Source organism: Phodopus roborovskii, unplaced genomic scaffold (genome assembly GCF_943737965.1).
Source record: "Phodopus roborovskii unplaced genomic scaffold, PHOROB, whole genome shotgun sequence".
NCBI lineage: Eukaryota > Metazoa > Chordata > Mammalia > Rodentia > Cricetidae > Phodopus > Phodopus roborovskii.
In genome coordinates, this window is record NW_026126447.1 from 36,493,317 (window position 1) to 36,520,663 (window position 27,347).

Below are 27,347 nucleotides of genomic sequence, written 5' to 3' on the forward strand. Positions count from 1 at the left end.
GCATAAAACCAGGAATTGAGAGGACCAAAGGAAGTTTAGCGTGACCAACAAAGACCTCTTGTAGGTGTTGACATTTGACTTGACACCTGACAAAGAACCCTGTCCACTCATAGAAACACCCAGGAGAGGGAGTGTTCTCAAAGACTCAGAGTCTCAAAGGAGACCCACCAGACAGGAAGTGATCATGGCTACAGCCCAATGAGCAAGAGGGACAGGGCCGGAGAATCTCATCACCCAGGGTATATAAATTTAGCATTTGCCCTAAACATCCCATCAAGCCAAGGGAGAGTTTCAAACTAAGGAATGATGTGAATGACCCTTATTGCGTACAGATTACTGTTAATGTTGTATAAATAATAAATTTAGAGAAGAAATAAGAAGGTAGCCTAGGAAGTCATTACAACAAGTAGCAACATTCATAGAATCGGTTTCAAGTACTTGACTTCTTGTGTCCGTTCTTACACCAGGTAGTCATTATCCCTTCCCATAGGTGAGACGGTTAAGTAACAGAGAGGTTACATAACCAGACCTGGACTAGGGGACAGAAATGAGATAAAAGAAATGACTTGGTCTATCCTGGAGAAACCCCAGTAATTTCTGGCTCAGGTTGGGGTAGGGGATGGGGGATGGGGATTCTAGGATGACTTGTAGTTATTTTCTGTTTGTCTCCTGGCTGCTGTTAACCCAGATGAGGTACTTGGCACACAGTCCATGCTTAACACAGGACAAGAACAATTCTTAGGGAAGCAACTTGAACTTTTTCTACTTTGTAGCAAGAACAACACAAAGCATGTGGATGTGTCCTTGTCAGTGGGACAGGACTCTCAAGGCCAGGTGTTTAGTTACTTAGTTTCCTTCCTGAGAAGTTACAGGGCAGGAAATCAAGACTAGGCACCCAGCTGAGTGACCAACAGCAAAAGAAACTCATCTTTTTCTGCCCTGATATCTGAGGGTGTAGGCCCCCAGGAACCCCAGTTTGCTCAATTTGAGTGCTTGGGGGAAGGGAGGATCAGATATGGAGAAGGAATTTTTTTGAAATTTATATTCTATAGAATCTTAGATCCAGAACATTCTGATGGCTTGAGTTTAAATCACTTCAAAACTTCTTCTTGTCCTTTTCAATTAGAGTTTGGGGACATAGCAGGGTGTGCCCTCCCTCCTCTTCACAAGGTCAGGGGTGTGAGGAGCATGGACACACTTGTTTTCAGAATTCCTCCTTTAAAACATTCACAAGGAGCTTCTACTATTACTTTCCAGTCACAAAGCTCTGTACCTCATACTTATGTCCCTCATTTTAAAACTCCCATCCACAGTCATCCTGGAAAAGAGGTGGCTTCTAGTAGCTCCTTGGTATCTGGCCTGGAGAGTCAGTTCAAACAGTTACGATGATGCAGCTGGGTCAGGGATACCCAGGCCTGCCTGCCTGGGCCAATGTGCCTCTGGAGCAGAGGCGGAGGTTCCCAGTGGCTCTTCCTCAGGACAAAGGAAGCCTAGGAGGGGTACTCCGAGTTCACTCTAAAAGTTCCCTTTAGGTTTCACTTAGGAGCAGGCCAGGGCAGAACTGAGATACAAAATGGTTTGGAACCATGCATTCTTCACCTTTGTCAATGTCATACAGAGGAGAAGTTAGAAAATGACAGAATTGAGATGAGACAATTTGCAGGCTGCAACCTATTTTTGCTTGTTGTTTTAAGTGCATTTTTACTTTTTATATTTTTAACTACTTCTTTATTCTCTGTCTTTCACATCATGCACCTCTATTCCATTCATTTTTCCTGTCCCTTTTTATCTTCCCTCTGCCCTTGCAATACGCCCCCTCCCAAAGAAATGAAATTTAAGAGAAGAAAAAAGAAAAAAAGAGAAGGAAAAATCAGTCTTGTCATGGAAAGTATAGTGTGTGACAAGTGAGTCAAGCAGAAAACCCTTTGGTCCACATATCTTTACTTGCAAGTGTTCGTTGCAAAGAGTCATTGGTCAGGTTCGAGGCCTCTGGTTTCTGCTACACCTTCAATGCTGGGCCCTCACTGGGACTCCTCTTGGTTATCCTGTTGTTGCCCTGTGTCATGGAGATCCTGCAGCTTTGGGTCTGTAGGACATGCCCCTTCATGTGCTCCAGCAGATCACAGATGGGGTGGATGTCGGGGTAGGCCAGCTTATAACCCTATTTCTGGGCCTGGGTAGTTTTAGGTTGGTCAGTCCTCTAGCTCTCCTTTGTCCTCACCACCAGGGTGAGCTCTCCTACATTGATTGCCCTAGCTACTCCACCCTTTGCAGCACATAGCAGATGAGTAATGGGGGCAGTACTACCATGCTCACAACATTGGAGCTGTTTGACCACACCTCTGCCAATGGGGTTGACTCTATCATACTGCCTACACAAGGTGCAGGGCATAGGTCTATTCAGTAAAGTTGACTGGAAGCTAAATTTTAAATATGGCCACACATCTGGCATTGCTTAGACATTTTATAGCTATTACACTCATTTGAGGGTGGCATTACTTGAAAAATCAAGGGGTGGTGATGTTTCTTGACTTGATCCAAAGTATGATATATATATACAAGCAGGCTTGCTGAACTTTGCAGAAATCCTAGCCTCCTGCTAAACATGGAAGGGTCTTCTTCTATGCCATTTTCTTCTAGATCCTACTTGTCATACATGACTCATTTTTATTAATTAGGTAATTAAGCAATTATCAAACCCAAGTATGTACCAGACATTGTTTAGACTCTGCTCTCATGCAGAATATTTTTTTCCAGTTGGAAGAAAGATAAATAAGCCAATGATGACATACTACAAGGCAGTGTCAAATGTGTCAACATCAATTTTACAGCCTCTAGCTCAGGTTCCTCACCCAAGATACTAAGTTCATAGCTGGAAAGAAAGGATAGAGATACATGATGTAAAAGACACAAAGAATAAATAAAAAGAAAGTTTAAAAAAGAGTACTTACAACAAAACAAAAAGTTATTATTGCTTTCTATCTAACTCCTCTACTGTTCGGAGCAGTTCCCGTACCTGGGAATGTCTGAAATGATACAATGTGGTTTTGAGTGTTGACAGAATGCCCCAAAACGTTCAGGTTTTAGAACATTTCTGATTTTGAATTCAGATTAAGGATACCCAGCTGGTAAAAATGTATGAAAATAATCAAAATATCTGAGAAACATCAAAATCTGACACAGTTCTCTTCCCATGATTTTCTGATAAGATGTTCTGAGTCTTTGTTGTTGTGAACACCAGAAGGTGATAACACCTGTCAACTGGCAGTCATCAACATGCCAAATACTATATTAGGTTCTGGGGACCCAGCATGACACAAGGTGTTACATGATCCCATAGCAACAGATCAAACTAAACTACCTTTAAAAGTCAGAAAATAATTTGGAGATGACGCCCATGATTTAGATGCAGAGAGTGAAGTATAATGGTGTGTAGGTATAGGTAGGAGGAGGACTGCCAGAGAAGGTAGCTGGAGAAGCACAAAGGTGGGTGGTATCTGGCGTAGAAAGAAGCTGGCTATACAGAAACCATTGTGATGATATATTATTTATGATTTATTAAAGCTTATCTGAGGATTCAGAAAACAAAGTCAGCCTCAAGCTACAGAGATCAGAAAGTAGTGTTACACACCTTTAATCCAAGAACTCAGGATTAAGAGGTAGATGGATCTCTGTTAGTTCAAGGCCACCACTGCCCATACAAGAATAAAGAGTAACAGAGTTCATGCCTTTGATCCCAGCACCTGGGATCACATGCCTTTAATCCCAGAACTCATGAGAGATATTTAAGACAAGGAACGGGGTCTCAGAGCTGGCATTCATTCCTCGGCCACATTGAAGATGGGAAGACATTGAAGTCTCAGGATTCTCCAGCCACACTGAGGAGAGGCAGGAGTCTCAGGCTTGGTGGAAAGTTCGTGGATCAGCCCTTTCAGCCTGAGGTAGAGTAAAAGCTGGTGGCAGGTTGCTTTACTTTTCTGATCTTCAGCTTGAAGCTGGAATCCCGATATCAGTCTCTGGGGTCTTTTGGTTTTCGTGCAACAAACCATCCCAGGTTCAGGTGCTGCCCTTCAGAACCCTGAAGCTCACAGTAAACTTGGTGTCCTTCAAAGTAGGAAGGAGACCCATTAGGTTAAAGTTTGATGGTTAGGGGGAGAACAGCACCCTAGAGATGTGCCCATTAGTGAGATGAGATAGGGAGGTTTTTTTAATTTTTTATGTATGTGTACATGTATGAATGCACATATGTGTGGGGGCCAAATGTCAGACACATGTGTTCTTCAGTTGCTCTCCACCTTATGTTTTGAGGACATCTCACTGAACCTGAAGCTTACTATTCAGCTAGTTTGGCTTCATTTTGCCTTCTAACATGCAGCCATTCAGCTTGACCAGCAACATTTATGGAGAATTCTAGGGCTTTTTTTGTTTGTTTGGTTGTTTTTTTTGTTTGTTTCCAATATATATTTCTGACTTCTTTATTAAAATCATGTGTCCATAGGTGTGTGGATATTTGTCTGAGTCTTCAATTTGATCACATTAATCAACTTGTCTGTTTTGTGCCAATACCATGCTGGTTTTATTGCTGTAGTGTCACAGTACATTTTGAGGTTGGTGATGGTCATATCTCCAGCAGGTCTTCTATTATTCAGGATTGTTTTTAACTATCCTGGGTTTTCTGTGTCTAAATGAAGTTGACAACTTCCCCTTTCAAAAACTATAAAGAACTGTGTTGGAATTTTGATAGGGATTGCATTGAATCTATAGATTGCTTTTGGTAGGATGCCCACTTTTACTATGCTATTCCTACTGATCCATGATCATGGGAGATCTTTCCATCTTCTGATATCTTCTTTAATATATTGAAGTTTTTACCATACAAGACTTTGCCTTGCTTGGTTAGTTACCTGATGTGGGTTGTCCTTCTGTATGCTGCAAATATGTGTTGCTTTTATTGGTTGATAAATAAAGGTGACTTGATCAATGGCCAGGCACAATAGAGCCAGGTCAGAAATCCAAACAAAGATACGGAGAGAAAGAAGGCAGAGTCAGGGAGACACCAGGTAGCCACCAGAGAAGCAAGATATGTGATGTAACAAGCCACAAACCTTGTGGTAAATTATAAACTAATAGAAATGGATTAATTGTGAGAGCCAGTAATATTCCTGAGCCACTGGCCAAACATTTATAATTAATTTTAAACCTCTGAGTGTTTATTTGGAAATTGGTAGATTGGAGAGAAATCCCCATTTACAGTTACCCCAAGATACTTTATATTTGAGACTATTATAAAAGGTTCTGCTTTCCTGATTTCTTTCTCAGTCTTTTGTCATTTGTATATTGATTTTTTGTGAGTTAATTTTGTATTCAGCTACTTTGCTGAAAGTGTTTATCAACTATAGGAGTTTACTGGTGGAATTTTAGGGTCACTCATATATACTATCATACAGATAAATATAAAAATACTTTGACTTTTTCCTTGCCAATTTGTATCCCCTTGATCTCTTAACTGTCTTATTGCTCTAGCTAAGACTAAGGTACTATATTGAGGAGATCTGAAGAGAGTAGACAGCCTTATCTTGTTCCTGATTTTAGTGACATTTCTTTTAATTTCCTTCCATTTAAGTTGATGTTGCCTATTGGCTTGCTATAAACTGATTTAATTATGTTTAGGTATTTTCCTTGTATCCCTTTATCAGGAAGGGATGTTGGATTTTTCCAAAGGCCTTTTCTGCATCTAATGAGATGGTCATATGGTTCTTGTCTTTCAGCTGATTTATATGATGGATTATATTTATCATTTTACATGTGGTGAACAATCCTTGCATCTCTAGGATAAAGCCAACTTGATCATAGTGGATGATATTTCTGATGTGTTCTTGGATTCAGTTAGCAAGTATTTTATTGAGAATTTTTGTATCTGTTCATAAGGGAAATTGGTCTGTAATTCTTTTTCTTTGTTAGATCTTTATAGAGTTGGGATAATGGGGTAATTGGCCCTATAAAATGAATTGGGCAATACTCCTTTTTCCCCCTATTTTGTGGAATAATTTGAGGAATATTGGCATCAATTCATCTTTGAAAGAATTGGTAGAATTCTGCACTAAAGACATCTGGCCTTTGCTTTTGTTTTTATAGTTGGAAGAATTTAATGACTGCTTCTATTTCACTAGGGATTATTGATCTCTTTAAATTGTTTATCTGATCTTTATTTGACTTTAGTAAGCAATATATATTGAGAAAATTATCCATTCTTTTAGATTTCCAGTTTATGAAAGTATGGGTTTTTAAAGTATATCCTTATGATTCTCTGGATTTCCTTGGTGTCTTTTGTTATGCCCCCCTCTTTCCATTTCTGACTTTATTAATTTTAATCTTTTCACTCTGTCTTTTAGTTAATTTGCCTAGGGATTTGTCAATTGTAATGATTTTTCTCAAGGAACCAACTCTTTGTGTCACTGGTTCTTTGAAATGATTTTTTTCTATTTTATTATTAGTTGAGGCTTGTGTTGTGTCCCAGTATATGGCCAATTTTAGACAAAGTTCCATGAGGTGCTGACATGTTTGGGTGAAATGTACTGTGGATATCTGTTAGGTCCTTTAGTTCATAGCATTGGCTCTAGGATTTCTCTCTCTCTGTGTGTGTGTGTGTGTGTGTGTGTGTGTGTGTGTTTTTTTTTTTTTTTTTTTTTTTTTTTTTTCTGGATGCCCTGTCCAATGGTGAGAGGAGGTTTTGAAGTCTCCCACCATTAGTGTGTGAGTCAATTTGTGGTCTAAGCTGTAGTAGTGTTTCTTTTATAAACCTGAATGTTCTTGTATTTGGCACATAGATGTTGGGGCTGGAGAGATGGCTTAGCAGTTAAGCGCATTCTTCAAGGAGACCCAGGTTCAATTCCTAGCACCCACATGGCAACTCACAACTCTCTGTAACTCCAGTTCCAGGGGATCCAATGCCCATGGCAAAACACCAGTGCACAAAAATTTAAAAAAAAAACACTAAAGCTTTAAGGTGCTGGATTTAAATTATGAGAGCTTCACCATAAGAAAATATGAAATTTAATGTTGTATCTGTAATAAAGGAACTTTATAAGACACCTCAGAACAGCTTTTAATATATAATGTTACCAATGTAATATTACTAGCATGCTTTTATGGCATCCTTATGCAGAGAAAAAATATTCCATTCAATAACTACACTATAGGCGTAAAGTATATTCCATTATTGGCATTTTGCAGAGTGGAAAATGGAAGTTTAAGCCATGTGTCCAGTGCTTTTGATCTGGCATTTGAGGAGAGCTAAGGTTCATTTTCCCTCCATTTACAGCCATATTCCTGGCTTGGCTGCTGTACAGCCTTTCCATGCTTCTACCATTCTGGAAGCATTTTTCATAAATGCAGAGATAAATAAATTGAATCATAGTTCTTACTTACTCAAGTTCTTTATATTGATCCACACTGTATAAAATTGAGGTGGATCCTAGATCTAGTCCCAATGTCCTAGAAAAAGACAGCAAAGAAATGCTTAGCAAGGAAGGGAATTTAAGTATCACCCACAATATCTCTTTCCTAAGGGCAGACCTGTAAATAGTTGGTGTTAACTGATCGGAAAGACGCTGACCCTGCTGCTGCTCCTCCTCGCCCTCCTTTTCCTCTTCCTCTTCCTCCTTCTCTTCCTGCTCGCCCTCTTCCCCCTCTCCCTCCTCCCCCTCCTCTTCTTAGAAGAGGTTAAAATCCTTTATAGTCATCTAAAGTCAGATACTTACTCATTTCTGACAAAGTTTGTGCCAGGAATTGATTGGATAGCCTCTTTTAATTCCTCCACCAACTGTTTCTTATTAATAAGGTTAATTTTCCATGGATCTGATAAGATCATCAAGGCATTAGAGCATGAGATACACAGCACAGCCTCTAATTTAGCAACATTTTTCTCAATTATCTCCTGTAAGATGGATGAACAAAAACCATGAAAGAACAGGTTACTAAAGCATATATATATATATATATATATATTGCAAATAAAGACCAGAAGATAAAAAGAAATGGCCCAGAGGTAAAGAGCACTTGCTGCTTTCCCAGAGGACTCGAGTTCTAGTCTCAGCATACTTGTCAGTAAGCTAACAGCTGCCTGTAACTTCAGCTCCAAAGGATCTGACACATTCTTCTGGCCTCCACAGTCAGCTATATTCAGGTGCAACCACACACACATACACACACACACACACACACACACACACACACACACACACTTCCAAAAACATAATGGAAAATAATTAAAAGTAGCCAATTGTTGAGTGAAGGAAATATATATGGATAGGACGTTCTTATGATATTATACAGAGGAAGCAAAGGAAGAGAAATGCCCTCCTCTTCATTTCCTGTGACCTATGTGAAGATATACATAGATGGGAAAAATAAGCAAGAATACTCCTACGTGAAGCCTTCATTAGTGTGAAGGGAGAAGGACTGTGTGTGTGAGTTCTCCTCCAGTGTCCCACACTTGATGTGATGGTGCCCCCTCTGGTTCACTTCTCAAATTGTACCTCTCCCCTATAGAGACACCTATCATCGATTTAGGAGTGCGTCCATATTGTTTTTTCTTATGTTGAAACTACAAATTCATTTTTGTTAAAATAGAGCTTTAAATTTTTGTATAAACAGTAGGTTAGTCTCACTTTCACAGCTTGTTTAGGAAAGCAGTTTTCTAAGTAGGTGCAGGCACGTTGTAAGTCTGTAAATTTTGATTGCTGTGTTGTATTCCATCCCGTGAACATCTCACATTTGCTCATGGATTCCTCCCTGGGGAGTTGGCTAATGTGGCTTCAAATTTCACACATGAAACAGTGTTGCATCAAGATGAATCCAAGTGAGTTCTCTAGAGCCACTTATTTACCAAGGAGTAGAATTGCTGAATAATCGCAACTCAACAACTTGAGCTAGATTTTGATATATTGTCTTCCATAGCAGTTGTGCCAAGTCTTTCGCAAACAATATAAAGATTCCATATTTCTCAATTTTTTCCCACCAAATGTGGTGGCACTCTCAAACTGGGATTCACACAGATCTGACTGTGTGAACTGACTTGTTCTCCTTTCCATTTCCCTGTTTGCTGTGAGTTTAAGGATTTAATTTTGTGTGCTCTTCAGATTGACTTTTCTGTGGTAACTATAACGATTTTATCCAAGCTTCCATGGGCTACCCTTTTTTCTATTGCTGAAGTTCCTGAAAGAATTTATAGATATTAACTCTGTGTTTTACTTTGTCATTAAATGGATTAATCCAGGCAAGAAAGTTTAACTTCATGTCATGTTTTTTACATTAATTAAAATATGATTTTTCCCCATTAAAATTATGGTATAATCTCTAAGATTGAGACATTCTTGTGATCTTGGAATAAATTCATTTGCTCTTCAGGTAATTTTAATACATGTTAATTTATTTTTCTAGGAATTCCTAGAAAGGGCTGGGTTGAATCTTTTAAAGTGAGACTTGAACTCTTCCAGTTTTCTTTGATTTGACTATATTGTTTTTATGTGAAAATTGTATTAGTCTCTTAAAATTAGAAAATTTGCCTTGTGTCTATTTTCTGAAGCTTTCTCTTAACTAAGTTAATAGGGACTGAAAAGGTGGTTGAGTGGCTAATGCTCCTACCACACAAACATGGGGAACGGAGTTTGCTCTTACACATCGAGCCAATACTGGCCAAGTGTCTGCTGTCTGCTGGAGCTGAGTCCGCTTAGTCATTTCCCTTCTTTGTGCACTGGGACCTCTACTTGGGAACACTGGGACCACCCTTGGCTTCAGGGCTGTGAATTGGACAGTGTGAATTGGACATGTTCTCCCCCACTCTTGACAGGTTCTCCCCAGAATTGGTCCTTTTGGGTGGCTGACATTCTAGGTGGGAGTGTGTCTCAAGTATGCTGGGGATATGGGAGGGCAGTACAGTACTGAGATCTCCACAAGTTAAAATACTGCTCAGAAGCCTATGTCCTCCTCTCTCACCTCCATATGTGTGCACGTGTGTGTGTGAGAGAGAGACAGAGACACAGAGACAGAGAGACAGAGACAGAGATACAGAGCTAACTCTACCAGGTTATTTTGCTATTTTTATTTATTTATTTTTTTTGTATGGGTGTTTTGCCTGCATATATGTTTGTGAAACACTTATGTGCCTGGTACCCACCTTTAATCCCAGTACCAGAGAGGCAGAGGCAGGCAGATCTCTTGAGTTTGAGGCCAGCCAAGTCTACAGAGCAAGTTCCAGGACAGCCAGAGCTACACAGAGAAACCATGTTTGAGATAAAAAAATTAATAGATATCCAAAAGTGATAACTTTGGATTTCAGTCTGCAGCATCCCACCTTTCTACAACCACAGCTGTAACCATCCATGTGCAGTCCTTCAACACAAACACAGCCTTTTTAGGAAATCTCCTGTTCCTAACAGGAGGATCTGGATTTCAAGTCCCAGGACCATTGTGGGATGTCTGCACAACAGGGGTGGAATGAATGCTGACCCCACACCTGTCCTCAGTGCTGAGCTGTGAGCTTCTGGCTTCTTCTAGCTAAGTATTCTAGCTCTGTGGCCACAGAGAGAAAGCCTTCTTGCTTGTTCCCTTGGGAGAGTACACAGATATTTTCTAGAACCCATCATAGGTCAGGCATCCTCTGTCACTATAGACTCCTGCTGACAGCACAGTTCTGGCTTCCCAGTGAGAAGTATCTCAGCTTGACCCTCACACTTAGCCATCAACATGCTGCCCAGCATGAGGACTCTCTTCATCTGGTCTTGAGTTTCCTGGGAGTCTCAAAAGCTCTCACATAAGTTCCTTATTGTGCATTTCCTCACTGAATCTGGCCTTATTGATTCTTCTGTAAACTCTGTGATCTCGCTGCAATACGTTGTGTGGCTGTATCTCATTGAGAATCTCTGTACTTTAGGGTGGGCACCTGACTTCCACATCTGCATAAGTCACTACTAGAGGGGCCCAGTGTTACTTCTCTAATGAGGAAAAACACACAAAAAACTTTTAAATGTGTTTGAATGTGTGCTATTTCTTATTTTTTCCTATTATTGAAAATACATTTTTAAAATCACATGCTATGTCCTGATTAGTTTTCCCTCCCTCTCCTCCTCCCATTTCTTCTCCCCAACCTTCCCATCCAGATCTACCTCCTTCGTGCCTCTCATTGGAGAACAAACATGCTTCTGAGGGATAATATATATATATATATATATATATATATATATATATATATATATGAAGCAGAAACTAACAAATCAGAATAGGACAAAAAAAAAAAAAAAAAAAAAGCCTAAGAGAAGGCACAAGAAACAGAGACCCACACATTTGCACATGCAGGAATCTCATAAAAACACTAAACTAGAAACCACAATATATACACAGAGGATCTGTAGTATAAAGAGAGAATATATAATATATGAGAAAAAATTTAAAGCCCTGAAATGGCACTGTGAGAGAAGGAACCTCCAAAGATGCCATGTTTTCTGTTGGCATCTACTGCTGGGCATGGGGTCTGCCCTTATAATAGTTTGTTTCCCTGGCGAGACTCCCTTGGATAAAATGGAATCTTCATTTGCAAGTAGTTATCAATTGGATATAGCTTCTAGGTTAGCAATGGGGGAATTTATGAGATCTCTTCAATTTTTATTTATTTATTTATTTATTTATTTATTTATTTATTTATTTATTTATTTTTGCAGGCACTTGGTGCTATGAACTTGCCTCTTAGAACTACCTTCATTGTGCATTGTGCCCCATGAGTTTGGATATGTTGTGTATTCATTTCATTCAATTCTAGAAAGTCTTTCATTTCCTTCCTAATTTCTATCTTGACCCATTTTTAAATTCAGTAGCGAGTTGTGCAGTTGTCATGAGTGTATAAGCTTTGTGTTGTTTTTATTGTCCATATCCAGCTTTAATCCACAGTGCTCAGATAGGATGCAGTGTGTGATTTCAATTTTCCTGTATTTATCAAGACTTTCTTTGTGTCTGATTATGTGGCCAATTTTGGAGAAAGTTCCATGAGGTGCATAGAAGCCAAATATTCTATTGGCAAGAGTGGGGTACTGAAGTCTCCACTACCAGTGTGTGGAAGTCAATTTCTGATTTCGGTGTTTCTTTACAAATTTGTATGCCCTTGTGTTTGGTGCATAGATGTTAAGAATTGCAAAGTCCTCTTGGTGGATTTTTTCCTTCAATGAGTATTTCTCTATCCTGATTAATTTTGATTTGGAGTCTACTTTATAAGATATTAAAATGGCTACACCAGCTTGTTTATTAAGCTTAGAATATCTTTCTTCATCCATTTGCCCTAAGGTGATGTCTGTTCTTGATGTTAAGGTGTATTTTTTTTTTCCTTGATACAGCAGAAGGATGGATCCTCTTTTCCCATCCTTACTGTTAGTTTGTATCTTTTTATTGAGACTTGAGACAGTTAATGCTGAGAGATATCAATGAACAGTGTTTGTTGATTCCCATTATTTTACTGGAGTATGAGTGTGTGTGTGTGTGTGTGTGTGTGTGTGTGTGTGTGTGTGTGTGTGTGTCCCTTCTTTTGATTTGCTGGTCTGGGAATATTCCTTGTATTTTCTTGAGTGCGGTTAACTTCTTCAGGTTGGAGTATTCCTTCTAGCACCTTCTATAGAACTGGATTTATGATAGATGATATTGCTTAAATTTTTTTGTTTTGTTTTGTTTTTTATCATGGAACATCTTATTTTCTCCATCAATTGTCATTGAAAGTTTTGCTGGGTATAGTAGTCTGGGCTGGCATCTGTGGTCTCTTATTAGAGTCTGTAAAGCATCGTCCCGGTCCTTCTGGCTTTTAAAGTCTCCATTGAGAACTCAGGTGTCATTATAATAGGTGTACCTTTATATGTTACTTGGTCTTGCACCTTATAATAGTGTTTCTTTGTTCTGTACATTCAGTGTTTTGATTATTATGTACAAAGGAGACTTTCTTTTTTGCCCCAATCTGTTTGGTAGTCTGTATGCTTCATATTCCTTATTTAGGTCTCCTTATTTAGGTCAGGGATATTTTCTTCTGTGATTTTGTTGAAAATATTTCCTTGGCCTGTGTTTCTTCTCCCTCCTCTATTTTTATTATTCTTATGTTTGGTCTCTTCGTAGTGTTCCAGGTTTTCTGGATGTTTTGGGCCAGGAGGTTTTTATATTTAACATCTTCTTTGACAGGAAAATCCATTTCTTCAATGCTTGAGAGTCTCTCTTCCATCTCTTGTATTTTGTTGCTGAGGCTTGCCTCTGAGGTTCCTATTCAAGTTCCTAAATTTCTTTCCCAGATTTCCCTGTTTTCTTTGTTGATTCTGTTTCTCCTTTTAGGTCTTGAACTTTTTAGTTCATTTCTTTCTACTGTTTGTCTTCTCATAGATTTCCTTAAGAGATTTATTTATTTCCTCTTTAAGTTCCTCTAGCATATGCATAAAGGCTATTTTAATGTCTTTGTCTAGTGCTTCAGCTATGTTGCAATACTTAGATCCTGCTGTGGTAGTGTTGCTGAGCTCTAGTAGAGACGTATTGTCCTGGCTGCTAATGTTTTGTTTTTATGCAGCTTGTAGGAATCCAGGGATGGGAAGATTGTAATTCTAGGTGCTGATATCTGGTCTAATGTTTTATGGGTGGGTGTTTTGTTCCTTGGTTTCTGTTGCCTTCTCTGATTCTTAGGAGGGTGTGGTGGCTGTGATCCCTGGTAGGAAGTTCTTCTGATACCTGCTGGCTGTGGCCTTGGGGTGATCCAGGTAAAATGTGTTTTAGGTATTAGGAGTTGACACTTAGGAATGCAGATAACACTAGGAGGCAGGTGCTGAGGTGTGACCCACAGGAAGGAAGGACGTTAATCCACCACGATCTGCTTAGTCTCCCGGAAATGGGGTGTAGGGATGGTGGTCTGCTCCAGACCTGGGGATGAGACTGGGGGATTGGACTTGGAGCAGAGGAGAAAAGGCAAAGATCTTAGCCTACCTGCTTTCCTGGTCGGAGTCAAGAAATGTGTTAGTTCAAGTAACCTTTTCTTCCTCCATTCTTTTCAGTGCTGAGTTGGAAGAACCACATAATTATGACACAAGAATTTCCTATCTGAGTCACTCTAGCAACTCCATTAACCTGTGTGCTTCAGGAGAAACTGCTGAGGGTAAGTCTGCTAAGCCAATTAATATTATAACCCTGTGCAGGGTAAAAATGTGTCAAGATGGTATTTTCCCTATAGCTAATGATATGTACAGATTTTCACATGCATTCTGCTGTGCCGTCTTATTTCCTTTTTATCTCTCCCATATATCAGTCCAGCTGAGCATCAGCACTGATCTTGACTCCTAATAAATGACTCCTACTGTGTACCTACTCCTTCCTGCCATCCTTTTCATCTCCAGTCATCGTAACTGCTTTGCCCTTTGTAGGTGGGTAGGAGGAAAAGTCAAAACATTGTGATTCAATTTTTCTCACTTCTCTTAAGGAAATGAAATCTCACCTTGCTTCTCGTATCGTAGTGTGTGGAGATACCATGACATACCATGAGAAGTAGACTTTGTGTTCAATCTAATTAAGAAAAGGAACTTTATATAGTAGTTCTTGAGTCCAGAGCTAAATCCTCCAGCCTTTGATGATGCTCAGAATGCTCTGTGCAAAGGAGTCTCCCAGAGAAAAAGAATGAGAAGCAGAGATGCAACACTACTGCAAGGTTCAATGTCTTTGTTCTACCAACAGCTTCATCCAATTCACTGCAGAAGCAATAAATATCAGTGCTACAGTAAATGCCAGGATTTACAGAGGTTGTATTTCTCTGCTAGATCCTCTATGCAGACATCTGCAGGTTGAATGCTTCCATCCCCACTGCAAGAGGCAGGAGACTGAAGCTTGGAGAGGCTGAGCTATACATAGTGACCCAAGCACTGTGTAGCAGAGCAACAGTGCAGAACAGGCTCAGCGTGTCTGGACACTCCATGCCCTTCCCATCAATCTAAGCAGCATCTTACCCAGGGGAGCTTATCTCTCTTGAAAGGAGGCTCCAGGAGGTCTTCTGGCCCAGTTATTGCTGTACAGACAAGAAGACTTAAGTTCTAGGAAAGAAGTCATTGTTCTGGAATATATACTTAAAACATCTGTGATATAAATCGTGAACACATATTGACATTTCTGTAGTAGGATTTTTCTTTTGGTCCACCAACCAGCTCCCAAGTCATGACAGGGACTTACTAGTTATGATTGCTTAGGTTTGTTTCCACCTAGATCTTTTGACTTGTTTCTCTGTATCTAACTTTTGCCTCAGGGCTTTTTACTTTCTTTCTGTGTATCTTATTTCCACTGTTTCTCATGTCTGCCTGGCTGGTGACTGCCTGGCTGGCCCCCAGTGTCTCCCTTGCTCTCTCCTCTCTTCTGCTCTTCTCATTCTTGTCCCAGGCCTAGATTTCTTCTATTTATTCTCTCTGCCTCCCAGCCCTGCCTATCCTTTCTCTGCCTAGCTAATGGCTGTTTAGCTCTTTATTCGACCAATCAGGTGCCTTAGGCAGGCAAGGTAAAACCGATGCAACATATCTTTACAAATTCAAAATGAAGCATAAACAAATGTAACACACCTTTACACCGTTAAAATAATATTCCAGAACACATTTCACTTTTCTTTACAGGAGTGAGAAGTTCAGTAACTACTAAAAAAGTTCTACTGGGCCCAGTCTATTATCAGTGATGGCTACCTTGAACACTTACAATGTAGAGGACAGATTCAGGCATGGGATGAAAGTTCTGCAACTGATTATTAATGTATGTCATAGGTGTAGGATTTTGTTGTTGTTGTTTGCTTTTTGTTTTGTTTTGTTTTTTTTTTTTTTCAATTTCTACCCTACTACAGTGGGGGTTCTAAAAGTCTAAGAAGTCAGACAGTTGTCCTTGTGCTCTCTGATAAAGTGAATTGGGATAAATCAGATCACCCGTGAAAAAAACTCGATGTTCCCATTTGGTTTGTAGAATATTAGCCATAGAGATTTTCACTTTCTAATGTATGCGTTGATCCTTGGGAAATCTTAAAATACAGATTCTGGTCACAGCTCTTGGAGCCCATATAAGTATAAGAACTGGAGTTAGAATTCCCAGGACACAGATGAAATCAGGGAGGTGTAGCCGCTACCTGTAACTCCAGCATTTGGGAAGCAGAGGCAGGGTTCCACGGGGAATCAGTGAGCTCTGGGTTCAGAGAGAGAGCATGCCTCAGAAAGTACAATGAAGAGTCATTAAAGAGGATGCCCAACACCAGTCTCTGGTCTCTAAGTGCACATGCATACTACCAACACACTTGTGTGTCCTTATATGAGAAAACATGTATACACACGTGCACACTCCCAACATACAATCCATACATGAGAACATGCATGCACACACACTTCATACAAACAAATTCTCCAAAGAGTGTCTACATCCAGGTGATTTCACCAAAACATGCTTGCAAACACTTAAAGAGCTACCGCCCATGCTTTGTAGTATCTTCAAGAAAAAATAGAGGCAACCAGTTCCTGGCTCATCTCATAAGGATTATCATAAGCCTGATACTAAAACTCAAACAAGACTAGTAGAGCTCAGATCTCCAAGAGTAGCCGTGAAGACCATTAGCATGGGATATTAGCAATAGTATGCAAAAGAATAATCCAATGTAGTTTGTTTCAGAGATGTAAAGCCCAGTATCCACAAATCAATCAGCGAAACCCTCCATAGTGACAGAGCAAAGCGGTAAAATCACACAGTAGATTCAAAGGACATTGGGCAACATTCTGCCCTGTTCACAACATAATGATTCTTGGAAAAAGAAGGGAGGAGGCTGGCTCTGCTAATGGAACTTCAGAGGGAACCTGCAGAGCTAGCAACTCATGATAAAGGGGACTGCTTTCTCTCCAAAACTCGAAACAAGACAAGAATGTCCTCACCTACTGCTCTTACTCAGTGTAGAGCTAAGAGTTCTAACCAGGAAATGAAAGGACAAAGAAAGATAGCATCTTAATTTACAGAAATTCCTAAGGGTTTATAAGAACCCACCAGAGCAACAAGCTCCATGCCCTGCCACCAAGAACTAATAAACAGTTGTGGTTTTGTGCACATGGATCCTAAAATTGGAAAAGTACAATATCCTTTAAGTTTTCTTTCCAAAAGATAAACATGTAGACTTCAATTTGTCACAGCATGCATAAGAGTTAAAAGTTGAAGAGTATAAAATTTGGATTAAATAAATCAAATCTATTACAAATGAGTGAGGAGATATAATGTGTTTTTGGATTAGAAGACCCAATAGATTAAAAATTGACAGTTAAAAAAACATCATTTCTCCCCAAGTGGCTCATGGGCTTAAGGCAGTTCCCATAACTATCCTATCAAGGTGTTTGTAGCTGTAGACAGGATTATTGTAAAATGCATGTGGAAATGCAGAGGGACTTAAGACAGCTGCAGTTTTGAGAAGAAAATGTGGGACTAGCCACCTGATTGCAAGACTGACAACTTCAGTGATGGAGATCATGTGGGTTTGGTGGGGAGACCTAGTGTAGAGGGATGAAACTGAGAAACCAGAAACAGGCAGGTATAAATACACAAAACAATTTTTTTCTGTTCCCCCCTTTTACAAAGTTGTAGAATAACTCAATGAAGACAGCCTTCTAACAAATAGTGGTAGAGTATGTAAGTATCCATAGGTTAAAAAAAAAAATATTGTCCAACAGGAACCTCGTTTCACACCTTTTATAAAATTTAATTTAAGTAGTGCTTCTCTCAAAAGTGAAGAATCTAATTTCTTTTTTAAAGGGGTGGGGGGAGAGAGATAGGGAGCAGACAAGAAGGGGAGGATATAGTATTTAGTATTTAGTGTCTGTTGTCACATCAATGATTCTGCCCCTTGAATCAAACCCAATGGCTTTGGATGCATAGTTTACACAATGACCACCATTGTAGAGCTCAGTCTTGGGTCACAGGATTCAGGCTGTTCTGGAAATTACATAATGATCCACAGGGGTCATTAAGACCAGTGTCCTTGTGACTGTGCCTTCTGGTGCCAGGGAATTCTTGAGGCATCTTGGAGAGCCTTAGGGATACCCTCAGACCAGGAAGTTCTAAACTGGGAAGTTAATCTTTTTAGTGGCCTTGGGCAAGCTTCTCACTTCCCTGATTGTGGGTTTCCATTCAGTAAAGTTTGAATATCAAAAAGAAGCATGTGCCAGGCATTGGTGGTTCTCACCTTTAATTCCAGCACTCAAGAGTCAGAGGCAGGAGGATCTCTGTGAGTTTGAGGCCAGCCTGGTATACAAGTTCCAGGACAATTTCCAAAGAAATATAGAGAAACCCTGTCTCTAAAAAAATAAAAACAAACAAAAAAGGAAGCGTGTTGCTTATACTATAAAGATGTTTGCTGCTTTATATTGTTGAGATATTTAATTTTAATGATGGTCCTCTTACCTCCTGATGTAAAGGCAGGCTTGTCTAAGATCTCATGGGATGTAGTACATGGAAAAGTGGAAAATCTCCAGGTCATGAACCTCTGCAGTTGGGAAATGGCTGAGGAAACTCTTTTGGAGTTTTCTCTTTTTCTGTCACCCTGGTAAAGGCATGTCATAGGAGGAAAGTTATAGACCCCTGCATAGAACGTGAGCCCAGACCCCAAAGCCGTGGGTCAAATCTTGGTACAATTCCTAGTCCCCACTGATTTTTTTTTTTTTTTTTGAGTACAGCCCACCCTCCCATTCTTTTATTTTTGAGATTGTAATTATATCATTTTTTTCTCCCTCTGAACCTCCCCATGTGCCCCTTCTTGCTCTTTTTCAAGCCATTTATTTATTTATTTATTTAACAACCCAGCTGAAGTTTCTCCTCCTTCTTCTCCTCCCAGTCCCTTCTCCCTTCCCCCTCCCCACTCCCTGGCCAGTTCTGTTTAGGAAAGGGCAGGTCTCCAATGACTCTCAACAAAACACTAAGCCTTGCATTCTTATCTTGGTGTAAGTTTGGTTCCCAAAGCTTCCTGATGAAGAGCCTTCACTTTGACACTGCAAGGACATCATTAGCTGAATGTATATGATCTTTGCCTACTTACTGGAGCAAGCATCCCCAGGCAACCTGCAAGTCCTGGTTTTTTAGTTTCTAAGGCATTACATGCACTGATAGTCTCCACGGTGTTTAAGGAGAAGCAAGTAAGAGCATAAATTGTTAATTCTATGAAGAGCACAGACACATAAAAGGGAAAATGATCTCTTTAAAAAGTGAAAACGAGTCAATACTTGGAATCAATATGGGGAAAATTGAATTATAAGCAGATTTACGTTTTTCAGATTCAGTTTACTCTGTGGATATGCATGTTTTGCCTACATGTATGTGTGTGCACCATGTTTGTATCCAGGTGGTCAGAAGAGGCTGTCGGTGTCCCTGTAACTGGAGTTGCTGATGGCTTTGAGCCATGATGTGGGTGCTGGGACTCAACGGAGGTCCTCTGCAAGAGTAGCAAGTTCTCTTAGCTGCTAAGTCATCTCTCCAGCCCCATAAAGAGATTATTTTTTTAAAGGGAGGTGGTATGTGTTAAAAAATAAAAACAAAGGGCAAAAAGTATCTTCCTCTAAAAGTCAGTGAAGATGAACATCTGGTTTACCTACATGAAGCATTATTAACTATACATGTAGAATTTTAGATCTAAGGAAACCTAAGTTTTAGGGAAAATTTAGGGTTACATTTATTTTGTTAGTGAATTATATGTTTTCATTAGGAGCTGAGCAATGGGGCATTTTTTTGGAGCGGGGAATCAATTTCGGGACAATAGCAGAAGAAACATAGCAGAAGCTCCAGCTGCTCCACACTTCAACAGTTCAAAATTTTATAGATGTTTGTTAAGCAAAAAGCATGTGAGAAGCAATTTCCTGGGAAAGTTGATACTTTTCATATAATGTTCAGTGTCCTGTAGACAATGTCTTTAGTGGATATCTGAGAGGTACTGATGGGCCAGTTTCACAGATGAGCAGCCCAGGGCTTGTGGGAATTCATCTGAATCCCCCAAGAAGAAATCAGCAGGACTCAAATGTTATGCCAGCTCTTGCCACTACTTACATTTGTTAACAATTAAGGAAGTCATGATTTCATTACGTAACAGCCCTGGAACCATCAGGAAAGTCGGGAGATATTTACACCTTTACCTGCTCCTCTTTCAAGTCGTATTTAGGAAACAAAGCACTTGGGGCAAGACCTGGATTTACCTCTTGAGTTAGACTCAGGTTCCCCCTACTCTGCCCGCCCTCCCTGATGTGTGCACACACCTTTCACATTTGCCTCTAAGTGCTACCACTGATTTTCAATGATTTCTTTTAAGCAGGATGTAGGTATCTATTTACTAACCCGGGAAACTTAAGTCATGGTTTCTTATGCTTTCAAAATAGGCTATAAATTCCACCCTGGAAATCCCCATAGAACTCAAACCTTGACCATTGACCTTAGAATTTTCCTACCCACTCAAAGTGGCTCATACATAGATACTCTGAAGGGTGAGAAAACTAGACTGTGTAATCATGTAAATTGTGTTAATCCTGGATATTGCAAGAAATGAGTGGATAAACTGACTTGAAATATCTTTTGTTTATTTTAGCCACTTATGAAATTGAAATTGAAGAACTCCAAAAGGTATTGTTCCTCCTGTCCTTATTGATGTGTGACTATGAGTAGCACACTCCCAGCAGAGTGAGTCTAGGGAACTTCCCAGCAAGATTAAAGCTTTTTCTAGGATCCAGTGGTCAGAATTCTGAGCCCTGAGCCTTTAATACAGAATTACAAGGTGTGTACTGAGATGAGCAGACATGGTCTGAATTGATCCCTGAACTCTCATCTCATATGACCTAAGCCAAAATGCCCTTTAATTTCTCTCTTTCAGAGAGAAATGTCCTTCAGGACAACCCAAATTTATAAATCTTGAGCTTCTGAGAAAGCAGCCAGAGCTCGGAAGGCATACTTCCTGGGATTCTGCTGATGTGTTAAGTGCCACCTTGGAGGTGATGTAACAATTTAGTTGAGTCCCCAAATAGAACTGCTACTTGCCTTAGTCAGTCAACAAGGACATTGTGCAGGACACCTGTACAGTGGAGAGAATAGAACCCCACATCTGGAGTCCTTGTGAGGGGGAACGTAAAGCAAGCACTGATGGAATGGTGTGTTGAGAAGTACCTGGAACTTGACATTCAGGCCTCTGAACCACCACTCTCTATGGAGTATTCTCCTGTGGGAACATTAAACTTTTCTAGCACTGCCAGCCACAGTGTTGTGTAAATGGGGGACTGGCACGTCTTCAAATTACAGAGAGCAATGAAGTGTGTGAGCTCTTGGTACAGTGTCTGACACATAGTAGGTGCTTCCCAAGCACTTTTGTGGGGTCATTTAAGGATCTAGTCCACCCTTGGTGGGTACATTTTGTATTTTCAAGCTGGGCGGGCAGAATTCTGATTTCATCTTTCTTGATGACCTGACCATAGTGCTGTATGAGCACAGTTCATGCTGGATTCTTACAGAAGGGCTAGTTGTCTCACATCAGAGCTCATGGCTGTTTTCCGTGGGTGTCATCCTTTCTGGCAGTTACCTTGTCTGCCTCCTGCTGGTACATTGGCGTCTAACAGTGAGCCCTTTATTTGATCAGGAATTACACAACAACATTCAATCCCCAAGATTACCCTGATAGTCAGTACCCCTGCTTCCAACTATCAATGCTAACTTGAGGACTCAGAGCTATTAAATATCCAGTAATTAACATTCAAAGACATTAAAAAGGGTTTATCTGACTTTTTCCTGGTGCTAATTTGCTAGAATTCTGTGAAGAGCCACTAGGCACTAAAGAAAGCCTGCAGGGCTCTCCTCCCTGGCTGTCTGGAAGCCACTATGCTTGACCTAAGAGGCAGCCTTTCAGATTCTTGTTTTCTATTTTTCTTCAGGGTTCTTGGCTAGATTCCAAACAATTAATGACATCAGATGTGGGACCAGTGATTAAGGGCGGGGAGGTCATGTCATGTTGTGATCACTGGGATGTAATCTTAACAGAACTAAACCTCTGCCATGCAGGAGTAGAATTTTGATCAGAGATTGTGTAGTTAGGGCACAATCCGAGCAAGACTCACACACTGACCTTTAGCAACTGAAACTACCTGGATGCCACATTCTGTACATCCAGAAACTCTTCACCTTCAGGAGCATGTCTGGAAAGGGATGCAGAGAAAGCCACCTGAGTCATTTTGTGTGCTGTTAACTTGCACACCCTGTACCTTCAGAAATATTGGTTTCTTTTGTGCTTGGGCTTCAGTCCTACATGTCTGTGACCATTGTCTGCTTGTGCCCTGTCCTGAGACTTCACCTAGAATTTGATTGAGTCACCTGATGACCTACAACAAACAGCAGAGCCTGCTTTAGGTAAACTCACAAAAAGTGACTGTTTTCCTCTTTGCTTTCAGCCTTGGAGGAGTTTTCTGCATCCAGAACTGAGGTAAGTTTTATTTCTGAAAGGAAAGCGTAGTCTAGCTACCTATGACTCATGACTGAACTCATTTTCCTGCTGTGGGCTGGCCATGTTCCCAGTGCACGAACTGCTTGTTTCCCCAGGACCTTGTAAGGTACCCAGTGCCAAGCAGGTTCTCAGTGACCCTGTGTGGCTTTCCTTGCTCTTATCATCTTAGCCCATATTGTATTCATGCTGCAAACTGTAGTTGACAAAGCAAAGAGCAGTAATTGGAGATAGATCCACAGACAACTTGCAGTAATCCAAAACAGATGGACAAAGTGTTGGAGATAGGGAGACAACATGGCTACTCGAGGGTATTAGTGGAGGTCTCACAAGTATTATGACTTAGACAAAAGATATCTGAGATTTGTTAGCAATGTAAGAGGCAAATGGCATGTTTGGAAAAATTAGTAGGCAATGAAAAGAAAGAGATGATCAAATAAGTTGGCGGGATGGGAGAGATTGTGGTAATCTACACTCAAAGAGACGTGGATGGAAGGAACAAAGAGAGATGGAATGAGGAAAGAAGAAAAGTGGCAGACTATCTGAGGACTTAGGTTGCATCCTGGAGGTACTAGACAACTAAGAGTTTAAGCATGAATTGATGCTTACACGCTGGAATAGGCAGACACTCATATAAGCTATCCATCTGGTTGATCTAGTCCTAATTCCTCATCTTAAATATTTACTCTACCATCTACATGGAAGACCTTACTCTTCCTTGGTGTCTTCCTATTTCAGACCTACACCTAAAGGCGAAGAAAACAACATCAAGGAAAAAGGGTCGTGTGAATTAGAACCTCCAAAGCCAGGAGATTCACATCCTAACCATCCTTCCAAGGTATCTGTGTCCTAGGGCTCATGATGTAGTTGAGACATGTGATCTTTCTCCAGTACAAATCTAATCAGTATCATCTACTGCTTCTCCTTATAAAACCAAAACCCCTTCCTGTGTCTAGAAAACCATTGCTAATCCCACCCCACCCCATTTGTCTTTTGAGTTTTGTCTTCAGTCTTCCCTCTCCTATTTCTTCCCCCCTTTTCCTTTAGCTTAACTCTTGTCACAGCTTCTACACTACTCTTTCCATGCTATTAGGTCACTAATACCTCTCCAAATAACCAGTATCTTTGCTCATTCTGATGAATCTGCCAGATATTCCTATCCCCTTCCATCTCCTACCTACATTTTACAAGATAGAGCTTTTGGAAGATTCCCCACACTCAGTGTCCCAATGGAAAGGAAAAATCTCTCCATCCTCTGTTTCTATGGTTGTGAACACTTTCATAAGTGATATCGTATTACACCCTAATTCCTTGTGAGTGTTCACCATGACTAGTACCTGGGGATGCTCAGTCCACTGACTGGCCTACTTTCAGAACTTTTCCTGTTGTCTTATATTCAATACAGGTCTCATGGATAAGACAATGCAGACTTGAGAAGGAACATGAGGTAGTGAATAGATAGACAAATGTCAGGTAGACTGGAAGAAAAGAGGGATACCCAGAAGCCCCCTTACAGGTGATGAGAACATGGATGTAAAGCTAAGCCCTCTCTCAGTAGAATACTAATAGTGAAAACCCATCATTAGTTATTTGAACTGCCTAGATTCTTTATCAAGAGAACTAGAGATATTTCTTCTCATGGGATGCCATGATGGTTGAGATGGAATAAAGAGCCTGACTTGGAGTTGGCACTCACACAGGCCACTCTGTGCCATAGGCTCTTCAGAAATAAATGAAGGGCATGGTATGTATTCTGGTAAGATGTAGGGTCTAGCACGATACCGCCTAACAACCTGCAATATTTAAAGAGTTGTTCTCGCTAAGGAACACACACTGAAGACCAGGCTGCATGAGCGAGGAACTGATTTGACAATCAGTTCCAGCAGAGCTGTCCCTGTTCATGTGTCTAGGTACATGTATTTGAAGGGATACCAGTAAAAGTCCAGATGTCTGGAATCCATGGGGACAGAAGGAGTGTTCCAGCTGGAAACCAGGAAGCTATGGTTGACATCAATCAGAACAGGCTCTTCCCGGAGGATGTGATGCTGACCAGGCACTCCCAAGAAAAGGGTAAGTGGCATTTCCTCTGGAGTCTTTTCACTACCTACCAAATTGATTTAAAGGGGAGTATGGCTGAAATCACAATTTATTTACATGTGTATAATGGACATTTATTATGTACCTAGTAACTTGACTGGAAGGGCTGCCTCCCCCCGAGTAATGGAAAGAGCACTAGATTTAGAAGCAACTGGCTTGAGTTCAAGTCTACACAAGTGTGAACTTAGCAGCCGTGTGGTGCGTTTGTATTGCAGTCGTTCAATTTCTCCATTAAAAAAGGAATCTGAACACGAACCTCACAGGAGTTATGAGGACCAGATCCAACAGCATGTCATGTGACCCTCTTGTTCTTGTCTGTCTACTGACCCTGCTCTCGCCATTAGCAAACTAGTATGTCATGCCGCATCACTAAGTGGCTATTTCAGCTGCATTTTCGTCCTTCACAGTAGTAAGAAACCTTGATTATAAATGAGAATTCAATCATACTTGGTTAAACCACATACTTAAAGTAGGCCCACTTGGCAGAAAATCAAGGCATGCCTGGATCCAGGGACACAGATAGTATCACAAGGACACAGTATGCTGAGTTCTCCCAGGCAACCCTGTTTTTCAGGCAGAGTCTGTTTCTGTAAAGTCAAGCTGGCCACAATCAGTGATAGTTACAAACTATTCTCTGGTAAGCCCCAAAGGAAAACTTGTAAATTTTATCTTTCCAAACATAAAATAACATGAGGTTTTGATTGAGTCACATGCCATCACAAATTAAAGACCTGTGATGATCTGATTGGACCAGGCTGTGTCATATTCCCAATGCACTAGGAGTCTATTGTACCAGACAATATACCATCTGTCTTAGTTACTTTTCTATTGTTGGGAAGAGACACCATGACCAAGACAACTTACAGAAGAAAGAATTATGGAGGGCTTACAGTTTTAAGAGTTAGAATTCATGACCATCATGGTAGGAAACATGGCAGCAGTCTGGCAGGCATGGTACTGGAGCAACTGAGAGCTCATTTCTTATCCAAAAGCATGAGGCCTGTGACAGTGAGCTAATGGGAATAATAATAGCTTTTAAAACCTCAAAGTCCATCCCAGTGACATATTCCTCCAACAAGGACACACCTCCTAATCCTTCTCAAATAGTTCCACCAACTGGGGACCATGTATTCAAATATATGAGTTTATGCGGACCATTCTCATTCAAACCAAGACACCACCATGTGGGAGGAAAATAAGACAACTGTTATCAAGAGAATAAGAGAAGATGCTGCATAGATGAAGGAAAGGAATCTCCACTGCAGCCAGGTGGTGGTGGTGCATGCCTTTATTCCAGCACTCATAAGGCACAGGTGGTCAATCTCTGCATTCAAACTCAGCCTGGTCTACAGAGTGAGTTCAGGGTGCCAGAGCTACACAGAGGAACCCTGTCTTGAAAAATCAAAATGGAAAAAAAGAAAGGTCAATCGCAGCACATTAGTCCACTGAAAGCCAGAATGGGATGAATTCAGTGATCAAAAGATGGAGTCAACATCCTTTAAAATCTACTCCAGCCTCATGGACGTGCCCTGTGCCACACATCTGCCCCCTGGCACTCTCTGCTATGGCCAAGTGTTTTCAGAGCATGCTGTGTGCTTGAGTGACCTTAAGTTTTTACTTGATCTCTCCCCTCTACCTGTGATGCTTTCACGCCCACTCTCTTACCTTACTGTGTCCCACCAACTCTCTAAATTCATCTGTAAAGTCATTTCCAAAGTTGCCTCATCTTCAGCTCATTTCTATTTTCCCAAATATTAATTTATTTTATCCTGAAAAGATGTAGGCAAACTAGGATGTACTTTTTAATTGCAATAAATAAAAGAATTAGCAGGGAAATCACAGACAAGGTGAAGATGTTTTCCATATTCATATTATATCAGTTACATTATTGTTGTGATAAAATGCCACAACCAAGGCAACTTAAAGAAGTTTATTTGGGCTTATAGTTGCTAAGGAATAAGAGTCTCTTGTCCCTTGTACTAGGAGGCAAAGCAGAAAGTGGCAGGCATGGTGGCAGGATCAGGAAGCTGAGAAGTAAATCATCGATGGCAAGCAGAAAGAGAGCAAACTGTAAACAGGGCAAGGCTGTTTAATCTCACACCCACCTCCAGTAACATACTTCCTCCAGCAAAGCTGCACTGCCTAAACTTCCCTAAGCAGTGCTACTTAACTGGGAACATAGTGGTCAAATATTTGAGCCTACGTGGGCCATTTCTCACCTAAGCCACTGTACATGTTCACCAGTTTCACCAAGAACTCATATGAGATTTAGAAAGCTTTTATGTAAGCATCTTTTGTATTTACAAAATACGAAGCAGAATTTCATCTTTAAAAAAGAATGATAGATTTTGAAAGTGGGAAGATACCTGAACTTGTATTTTCTCATAGAGGAAAGAGGATTTCCAAAATGTAAACATGCCATGAGAGGCCAAGTTCAAGTTCATTGCCTCTCACTGAACTGTGAGTGAAAGCTATCCGCCATCAAAATAGCTGCAACAGAAAAGACTAAAAATATTCAGCGTTGATGACGATATGGACCAGGTAGAATGCTTACATTCTGAGGAGATTGAAAACTAGGACCGTCACCTTGAAAAATGTTGTGACTATTAAAACCAGACACGTGCTCATTCAATGGCCTAGACATCCAAGTCTACATGTATCCCTGGCAGAAACGTGTATTTAATTCACAAAACTATACTATTAATCATAGTCTCAGACTAGACAACTGTTCAAACGA

General features: G+C 40.4%; 1 protein-coding gene across 1 annotated transcript in view; it reads left to right on the top strand.

The window, feature by feature from the left end:
• Fyb2 (FYN binding protein 2) overlaps positions 1 to 27,347 on the top strand; it is a 96,858-nt gene that overhangs the window by 45,085 nt on the left and 24,426 nt on the right. The window contains exons 5-9 of the mRNA XM_051188015.1: positions 14,064 to 14,164; positions 20,621 to 20,655; positions 22,464 to 22,495; positions 23,252 to 23,351; positions 24,424 to 24,583. Coding sequence (XP_051043972.1) covers positions 14,064 to 14,164; positions 20,621 to 20,655; positions 22,464 to 22,495; positions 23,252 to 23,351; positions 24,424 to 24,583 — 428 coding nt within the window. The remainder of the gene's footprint in view (positions 1 to 14,063; positions 14,165 to 20,620; positions 20,656 to 22,463; positions 22,496 to 23,251; positions 23,352 to 24,423; positions 24,584 to 27,347) is intronic.